This window comes from Choristoneura fumiferana, chromosome 30, assembly GCF_025370935.1.
Source record: "Choristoneura fumiferana chromosome 30, NRCan_CFum_1, whole genome shotgun sequence".
NCBI classification, from domain to species: Eukaryota; Metazoa; Arthropoda; class Insecta; order Lepidoptera; family Tortricidae; genus Choristoneura; species Choristoneura fumiferana.
The window spans coordinates 3,363,763-3,373,949 of record NC_133501.1 but is presented as its reverse complement, the minus strand read 5'-3'; the positions used below and the strand labels follow the sequence as shown (position 1 = coordinate 3,373,949).

Here is a 10,187-nt window from a genome sequence, read left to right as displayed (position 1 = left end):
CTTTGAAACTCAGTATAGCTAATACCCAAAATAATAGAAAAAGCCAATTTATCAAATTTTGCCTTACATTGATCGAATTCGAAACACCACATTGTATTCAGTGTCTGCCCAGCAGTAGGACACAAATAAATCTGAATTGTGACAGATGGCATAACCATACAAATACTTTCCCTTTAATACGTAAATAAGCATGTACAATCAGCTACAAAGAGATCGATACGGATAAAAATAACGAAAATATACACGACTTTATTAACTTGACATTAAGGTCGTCTGAATATATTTCTCGTATTTCGTATCGATATCTGTTTGTATTAATTTAACGATTTACATAAAAAAGGGCCATCTAGTCAAACCTGATGGTACTACATTCATTTAAGATCTACGAAATGCTGAATTTACCAAATAGTTCTATAACCAGCCCAAAGAGGGCACTGTTAAACACGTATATAAGGATTATTTCATAGAAATAAAACCTTTTTTTTTGCCGTCGGGCAACGTTTGGCACCATTAACCTGTTTTTTTATTCTTCCCTGAAATACCCCATTTAAGAATATATTTCTAGTTGACTGTACATTTAATAATTATGTGCACAGTAAGCTCAGTTTCTTAGCGGCAGTAAATAATCATTAACGTCGTCAACACAGGGTATAGTTGTCAATGTTACAGACCGGTTAGTTCACATCTCCATGACACCTAAATCAAGGCACAGGATGACGTGACCGACGCACTTACTAAGTTTGAGGTAAATAGAATTGTCATTTTTGAATCATTCTTTATGCTAACTATGCTATAAGGCCCCGTATCTACCAGAGATGTGCGAGGATGTGTTGCGAAAAATGTGTTTTTCATGAACCAATAGGAACGCTTAATTTACCTCGCCTCGCTACGCTAAGCTGTTTCCACCAGAGATGTGCTGTGCGAGGATAGGTAAATGAAGCGTTTCTATTGGTCCATGAAAAACACATTCCTCCCACATCTCTGGTTGGAACGCAGCCTAACAGTACATAGATTAGGACTGAATTTCGAAAAACTCAGAGATGCGAGTCGGGATTTGAACCCACGATCCTCTGCTTGAGAGGCCATAGGTCAAATCACTAGGCCACCACGGCTTTAGTAGGAATTACTATAGTACCTACAGAATTATTTGCTCGTGTTGTGACGTGAAGCAACGGACAATGGACACCTACTGAATACAAGTCTCGGAGCTATTTACAACTATAACATAATAACAAACAATATTTTACTACTGTCATTTTCCAATATAACAATGTATACTTAATAACCATAATCGGTATAGGCGATATGGGACTTTAAGCGGGTGTTTTTAAAAAATATATCAGAATGCAACGTAAAACATTAAATGGGTGCTAGGCAGTGTGTATCCGTTTAAGGTATTATGTCATTATAATGGTACAGAAATACCTAAGTATGTGGCATCATAAAATACACATGATAAGTTTTTGTTAAAAATTTCGATTTCAATACAAGCTTTTTTTGCTGACTGTACTTTGTGTTGACTGTACTTGTATTGTCACCCAATCTACATTTGCATACCAAATTTAAAGTCGATGCCATTAACCGTTGAAGAGTTCCGTCCTGTTGAGAGAGTGAAATCTCTAAATCTTAACCGCTAAATCGAGAATCATGAAATTTCGCACGGGTCTTCGTGCACCGAAAATAAAGACAAATGATACAATCTTTGGAAATTCCCGTGCGAATTCAGTAATATCTCGGAATTTAAATTCAACTGTCACTCCCCGTTATTCACGCCAGCAGCGAAGCCGCAAATAAACACTAGTTCAATAAATCAAACTAAACATTTGCGTGCCGAACACCATAAAAAAAAGAGAAGGCTACAATATGACCCCGCACCGCACTGACCCGAGTTACGAAATATAATCATCACAATTATGGTGCACGATGATTTGGGAATCATCACAATCAGTGTTTTGGGTCGTTACATGCGTCATGCCGGCAATGAGAGGCCATAAGGTACTAACGAAGTAAATTGCGGAAGACGAAATTAAAGTGCAACTTAAAAACAAAATTACATTCGACGATATGGACCTATATCTTTAATATCTTTAAGACCTGAACTATCCTTCTATTACCCTCATTCCAAAGTATGTTTATAAAATAAATAGTAAAAAGCTTCTGGTAAAAATTTCATTTTAATACAAGCTTTTTGCTGACTGTACTTTTTGACAACTTTACTTGCATTGTCACCCAAACTATATTTGCATACCAAATTTCAAGTCACTGCTATTAACCGTTGAAGAGTTCCGTCCGGCGGAGATGATCCTGGCTAAACTAACAGGATGTCACTACCAGATTATTGTATTGTCACGCAATTTACATAAGTATGCCAAATTTCAAATCAATCCAATTACTGGAAGTTGGTCGAATTTAACTTGCAAGATTTGATTAAAGACAGACGACAGACAGACAACGGGACAGGTGAAACTAAATAAAAGCTTGTAATATCTTGGGACAAATCACACCAATTGACCTAGCGCCAAACTAAGCAAAGCTTGTACTATGAGTGCTAGACAACGGATAGACATACATATTATTATATAGATAAATATATACTTAAATACATACAAACATCCAAAATCCAAATACAAACATTCGTATGCATCATACAAATACTTGCCTGTCACGGGAATCGAACCCGAAACCGCTAGCGTAGTCAGTGTCAGTGACAACTTCGAAACCGGTCGTTGATTTAATAAAATCACGTGTTCTTAACTCTCTCTTTCATTCAATGATTTTTTTGATAAACTTAAAGAAAAATCAATAAAACTGTCCATGGTTTACCTGTTTCAGTTTTTTTAGATCGATGCATGTAGTGTACTACTACTTCAACATAATACTTTTAATACTCAAAACACATAAAATACAAAAAGCTTTTAATACTTATCTAACTTACCACAAACGGGAGGCTCTCTCGGAGGCGGTGCAACTTCTTTAATCTCGCTCACACCCATCAAAGGTACACCAACACCAGTACTCTCCTGGACATGCTGGTACGTCTTCATCGTTTCAGAAGTATGCTGTACATTGTACGTTCTCACTTCTTCCGGAGTATGCTCTCTGCTCTTCATACTCAGCATGTTAGAGAAGGAGCTAAAAACAGCACTGGCTACTTGCGGCAGAACTGTAGGCAACTGTGAAAAATTTTGCGCTATGTCTGCTGTGATACTTTGCTGTTCTTCGGGCATAGTTGAACTTGGTTCATTGAGGTTTATCTCTTCTAGATTTTCCTCCTTAGCTTCTAAAGTAGCATTGGTATCTTCTTTGAGATGGCTGTTGATGGGTGCGCTTACGTATCTAGTGCCTTGTAGCCTCGCAAAGTATTCATTAACATCGAAGTCATCTTCGGACTTAGGTTGAGCATTGCACGCTGTTGCTGTGGTGTTTTCGAAAGTTTTGCTATTTTTAGCATTTTGCTGGCTGACATACTGTGTTTGTGCGATAGCTGGGGGTGGAGTGGGGTGGATGGGGGTGAAGTTTGCGTCGCCTGATGGGATGTTCGGGGTTAAATTGTCGGGGTGCGCCAGGGTGAAGTTTTGGGTCCCGCTTTGTTCTGTAACAAAGAAATAGTTGTTGTTAGACAAAACAATGTTAAAAATATCACAGAAATGTATTTCGCTGTAAAACACAACAGCGTTTAACGATTCAATGCCTGTTTACTTCACATGTTTACTTAATTAAATAAATTATGAAAATAGAAAGTATTTCTGAGACCACGTCGACTTTGTAAAAAATAACAAACAAATATAATAAACCAAATCTACAAACCAGCGATATCCATACCAGAATTAGATGCGAAATTAACTCTGCCTGTCTGTTACCTTTTCAGTGAAGTGATTTAGTTGATATTGGTATGGAGACAGTATTCATTATGCAAAGAAAGAAACATAATTTATTACCGTTGATATTCATGTACAAAGGCGAACTTATCCCTACATATACGTACATGTAGTGCGTATATAAACATAACAACTACAAATAATATCCAAGATTAGAGCATTACGAGATATATATTTAATTTATCGATCTGCTTCAAGTGAAACATAACATTGATTTCACAGGCGTTTAGCTTCTATGTGTTTATATGTTTGTCCGTCTTTCATGTCAAAACGGAGCGACGGATCGACGTGATTTTTGGCATAGGGACAGTTTATGGGCCAGAGAGTGATATAGGCTACTTTTTATCACGGAAAAATGCACAGTTCCCGCGGGCAAAAGCTAGTTTGTAAATATTGGGCAAGTTGGTGGGAATAGGACTCTATGGACGCTTCGCCACTACAGTTACAGTATCGTCGACGTTATGTGTCTTCGACTATACCAGAGGTACGTGCGTTCAATTATGTACTTAACCGACTTGTCTAATCTATTGCGCAAGCAACATTTAAACATCGGTTAGTGAGTATAATGACTCAAACTTAACCCACAACCACACCTACTCTTGAGGAAGGCCCGTGACCATTTTAAACGCGATAATATTTCAAATATGGCGACATACCAGTATACTTAGTGTGAGTTTCACCGCACACACTGCCAACTTAAAAAAGATCGGTTAAAACCATCCGAGTTGTTTGTGAAATTGTCCGTCAGCAGAGTTTCCAGACAACTATGACATCGGGGCTTTCAAGAAAAGGGCTTATACTTTCTTAAAAGGCCGGCAACGGACCAATGACTCTCCTTGAGTAGTTGGTACTCATGGGCAGTGGTGATCCCATCCAGATTCCCATCAGATGACCCGCTTGCTTGTTTACCTCCCAATCACAATAAAAAAAAACCATCCGGTCGAGTCTATCAGGGCTAAAAAAACGCTCCTTTAGACTACATGTGCCGGCTAAGCACCAGCAGATGTTCCTCTGACTTCTGGCCGGAGATTGTCACACCACAATGGTGTGGAGGGTAGAAAAAAATAGTAAGGCACAAGTTCAAAAGATAAAGCCGTATGACAGACGAAGAAGGTGCAGAAAGATGCAGAAGAAGACCGCTGGCCACTTGATGTACCCTAAGTCGCATTACATTGCGGCGCTCGATTGACCACTACAAACACGTTGGCGTGATTTTTCTTGCAAGTCTAAAATCGGCTTTAAAACACTTGGAACCACAATCATTTTCACCACTTTTTCTGTCACACGGTATAAGAGAGTAGAAAGAGACGATGAATGTGAACGTTTGTAAGGACAGCGGCATCACCAACAAACAGTAACGGCACGGCAGTCCTAATTGGTAGCTGTGTAGAAATTACGTTAATCAAAACCGCGTCGCACGCGCAGCGAGTAAGGGCGCGGAAACTAGCTTAGGGACAGTCGAAGCACAAAACTTGGATTATAATTTAACTAGTTTGTACAAGTTGTTCGCGTCGCGTTGTCGCGCCTGCTTTGGTTACGACGAGTGAGTTGTCGGTGTCACCCCTTGGTGCTTGGCCCCCTTTAAGCGGCCACTACACCAGGTGGACTGTTGCGGGCAGCGCTGGACCGGTCAAAGTCGCGTTCTTTAAGCTGCGCGTCCACTGCAGCGGAATCGAGTCGTACGGAGCGGACGGATTTGTTACTTTGTATATGTCCTCGGCCGATAGTAAAATCCGCCAGGTGACGAAATTCATAGGCATATCGTGAAATGGCGCCATTTCATGAATTGGCTAAGGGACATCCGCCATATCCTTCAAAACTCACCGTTTAACGATTAGCCCAGTGACGTTTAGCAGATCATGAAATTCCTAGGCATATCATGAAACGCCGCCATATCGGTTCTGGCACTCCGCCCGCCGCTGCCGCGGCACACTCGCTTCGCTCGCTTGGCTTGTGCGTTGTGGTCACAATTCATACTAAACACTCCTCGCTTCGGCTGTCGTACCTAAAGTTTTCTTTTTTTCGGCATATCACGATGTGCCCGGTATAAAGCTAGGAATGTCGACGAAAGCGTTGCTCTAATCGATCTGCCTTGTTTCAGGCACATCATGATATGCCTGGCCAATTTTTTCTATGGTACTGCGTGCACTGGATCGGCATTAAGTATACATCTAAAAAAAACCTAAGTCTTTGCTAAAGTACTGGTATAACCACCAAAGAAATAGTGTCAGATGGGCAGGGACGTTTTCAAAGGACTATAGGCTGGAATGTGGGGTTAGACAGGGAGGTTTAACGTCGCCGAGGCTTTTTAATCTTTATATGAATGGGCTGATGGAGGAGCTCAGCGGTACCAATGTCGGATGTCATATAGGTGGAGTGTGCGTTAACAATATTAGTTACGCTGACGACATGGTGCTGCTGAGCCCCTCGGTCGGTGCACTCAGAAGATTATTGCAAATTTGTGAGGCATATGCAGGGTCCCATGGGCTCAGGTACAATGTCGGGGAAGAGTGAGTTAATGGTGTTCAAGGCAGGAAACAAAACTCCTTTTAATGTACCACCAATTGCTCTCTCTGGTGTTGCTCTAACCAGGGTAGCTAAATTCAAATACTTGGGTCATTGGGTCACTGACAGTTTGAGTGACAATATGGATATAGAGAGAGAGCGCAGGTCGATGGCCGTCCGATGCAATATGTTAGCCCGCAGGTTTGCTCGATGCACTAAGGAAGTCAAGATAACGCTCTTTAGGGCATACTGTCAATCATTCTACACGTGCAGCCTGTGTGTTGACTATACGCAGAAGGCGTACAACGATTTACGCGTGCAGTACAACAATGCGTTCCGGGTGTTGATGGGGCTGGGGCGAAGGTGCAGCGCATCTGGCATGTTCGCCGAGGCGCACGTGGACGGCTTCGCAGCCGTGATGAGGAAGAGGTGCGCGTCGCTGCGCGCCCGCCTCTGCGCCAGCCCCAACACCATCCTGGTGGCATTGGCCGAGCGATGGGACAGCCCTATGTTAAGCCGGTGGGGGCGCTTGCATGCGCACCTCTAATTTTATTTTAATTTAGTTTAGTTTTAGTTTTACTGTTTTCTTTATTTTATTGTATTTTAATTTTGTAATTTGTATGGACCTGGTCTGAAAATAAAATTATTATTATTATTATTATTATACAAAGCAACCAATCCGTCCACTCCGTACGGTGCGTACGCTTCGATGCCGATGCAGTGAACGCGCAGCTTTAGAGGAAGCTTATGTCCAGAAATTAACGTTTTTCGGCTGACGGTGACGAATACGAGTACCTACTACCCGCGCCGCGACTTCGTTCGCGTGTAGATCGGCAGTCAAATTAAAATTGTCGAATTTTACTGAATGTGGATTTCTTGACCTTGTGTAATATTATGCAAAAGTTAGGTCGGTCCACTTCACCACGCATGAAAAGATATATTAATTACGTGAGGCAATTATGGCGACTATTCTTTACATTATTTAATATTAGAATATTAAATTATGACTTACAATTTTATTGATATTTAACGGGACCCGAAATAATACATAAAAGAAACGATTATGCGACGAACAATTGACACCGATACTTATTGTTATAGTAACGAACTACTAGTATTTTCCGGGCCGACTGTCCCATAAATTAGTGATAGTTAGCGAGAAAGTGGTACAGTCAATCATGTCGCCATGATAAAGTACCGAATGGGTGCCAGCAGGTTTCACATTATCATTATAGGTTGGTACTACTGGTTTGCTTGTACAGTCGGGCGAGTATGCGAGCGTTTTGATCGCACGGGTGGCGTCATTACCGGTTTTTTCGTCAAATCTTGTATACGGCGTAAAGTGAAAAGTTGTCAGTTTTGTGACAATTTTCCCCTACAGTTAATATGGAATAAAACGTCACAAATCTGTCAATATTTAACTTTTCCTTAACTATGCCGTTGCTAGGTAGGTACATGTTTTAGTGAAAATGCAAACCACAAGAAAGTTCATTTATTTATTAATTTATTTTAGGAAAAACAAACAGCTTGAAATAATACAAAGTATAAACCACATAAAAATATTACGGTAGCTACAACAGTTTCCACTATTAACAAGAAACATAACATGCTGCTCAGGCAAGACAAAAAAAAACTAAATTTACAAGGACAACATCATCTTATTGTATTAAGGCACATGAACAAAGATATTAAAGATTAAATACACTTTTACTAATTCAAATTAATTAATAAAGAGATTTATCGACAGCGGTTCAATTGCTTACATTTTAATACTTAGAGGCAAGAATTTCTTTTTTATTCGACTGGATGGCAAAATAGCAAGTGGGTCCCCTGATTGATGGTAAGAGATCACCAACGCCCATAGACACTTGCAACACCAGGGGGATTGCAGATGCGTTGCCAACCTAGAGGCCTAAGATGGGATATGGGATACCTCAAGTGCCTGTAATTTCACCGGCTAGTAACAGCACAGTAATCGGCAGTAACAATGCAAATATCACATGTTATCTGTGAATTTAGTAGATTTTGATTAATAAAACGAAGAATTTCACCCGAGGCGGTTATATCCACCCGAGCCGCAGGCAGCGGAGCCAATCCACCAATAGAATAGCATAAAATCTCCACTCGTCTTCAGTGGGCAGGGAGTTGGTAACTAGCTTAAAAACTCATAGAAAACCGGGAAGTTTTACCTAAAAACTAATTTCATTTTTAAACTATAATTATTTCCGATGTATTATACTATGTAAGGGCGGGACCGATGATAGCCAATGAATCAGCGTTTGTCCAAAAGTAACACAGTTGCGCAGATATCGGGCAAGCCTTTGTTTCCTTCCACGTTGCAACATTTTTTGGAGACCGTGTCAGATAGCGTATGGTCAATTAGTTGCGATAAGGTTCAAGTATTTTAACTAGGGCTTCGTTGGGTAACTGAGCGATTGAAAGGTTTTAAAAGTAAAGAAAATAAATAAAGAAAGAAGACATTTATTCACATTCACAGACATACAAATACAACAGAAACAAAAAAAATGAAAATACATACACGATTTTCTGTGTGTGTCCGCAAAAGTGGAACGTCCGCTGACTAAGCTGACTCCGGGCCCGTTGTTTGATCAGTAGTGAAACAAACTAATAGTTAAAATGTATGGCAAACATAACAATAATCGTGCCTCGCATCGCATAACTCGTATTCACGCACGCGGCATGTGTAGTGGAATAGCACACTCTAGGGGGCCCCAAACATCTACTTGTAGCGGAAAATAAAGTCGCGGAGTGAGCCACGCCTGCTATTCGCTTGTCGCTGAAGTAGTAGTAATAAAGGATTGTACTGTACAGTGAGCAGCAGAAGTGTATGAGCGCCGAGCGGTTACGGTGCTCAAAATGATCTACGCACAACTCTATTGCCAAGAAGTGAAACAATTACTTTGCTTAAGCCCGCCCTTATGATAGCTACGTTTATGCAAGAAATGTGTGTTCATGCAGTTCCTCCACCTCCACACTGTTAGAACACACACAAATCACACAAACCCATCTATCACCACCACCACACTACACTGACGCGTCATCTTCAGAGCAACAAACTTAGACTAACAAACCAAAAGAAACGTTTTAATTTGTCACTGTAACTGCCCATGTACCCAGTTTATTTTTGTCAAACAAACTAACCATAAAAATAGTACATTGTGTCTTAAGGGCGGTAAATAAGGAATTACGAGCGAGAGTCTATTAGAAGCCCGAAGTCGAAGACTGAGGGCTTTCATGAGTCAATGTTCGTAATTCTAGTACCGCCCGTGCGACATACAATGTTTTTCATCACATTTGCAAGTAAAATTTTATATGACAAGCACATTAAGGTCGAGGGTTTTATTTGGATGGTTGCAACTAAGGTAGCCTGCATGTTACGACACTGTTTACGAGCAAGTGTGATGAAAAATAATAAACTTTAATCGTCACATAAAACCTAACCTAAGCAAAAAAAAGTTTTACCCCCGACTTTGTCACTTCAAAGTTCAATATCTCAAAAACGACTAAACCGATTTTGATTAAACATGTTTAAGAACCATCGCTAGAAAACCTAATTTTAAATAAAAAAACTGCATCCAAATCGGTCCACCCGTTTTAGAGCTACGGTGCCACAGACAGACAGACACACAGACATACAGACACACAGCGGTCAAACTTATAACACCCTTCTTTTTGTGTCGGGGGTTTTAAAAACTACCTTGAATTATGTTTTAAGTATTTACTGTTTTGCCCGGTTCACATTATTCCAGTAAAATCGTGTCACTTAGCGATAGATTCCCACCA

General features: G+C 40.4%; 2 protein-coding genes across 3 annotated transcripts in view; one reads left to right on the top strand and one right to left on the bottom strand.

Moving 5' to 3' along the window:
• Nucleotides 1-10,187, bottom strand: part of LOC141444635 (uncharacterized) — a 101,485-nt gene that overhangs the window by 24,599 nt on the left and 66,699 nt on the right. For both annotated transcript variants that reach the window (XM_074110203.1, XM_074110204.1), the window contains exon 2: nt 2,936-3,592. In XM_074110203.1, coding sequence (XP_073966304.1) covers nt 2,936-3,592 — 657 coding nt within the window. The remainder of the gene's footprint in view (nt 1-2,935; nt 3,593-10,187) is intronic.
• Nucleotides 6,306-7,044, top strand: LOC141444651 (uncharacterized). The gene has a single exon (XM_074110229.1). It carries the CDS (start codon nt 6,349-6,351, stop codon nt 6,928-6,930), a length of 582 nt encoding a protein of 193 aa, XP_073966330.1. The 5' UTR covers nt 6,306-6,348; the 3' UTR covers nt 6,931-7,044.

Excerpts from the sequence above, each read along its gene's own strand:
- LOC141444651 (XM_074110229.1), top strand. The coding sequence starts at position 6,349 with ATGCAGGGTCCCATGGGCTCAGGTACAATGTCGGGGAAGAGTGAGTTA.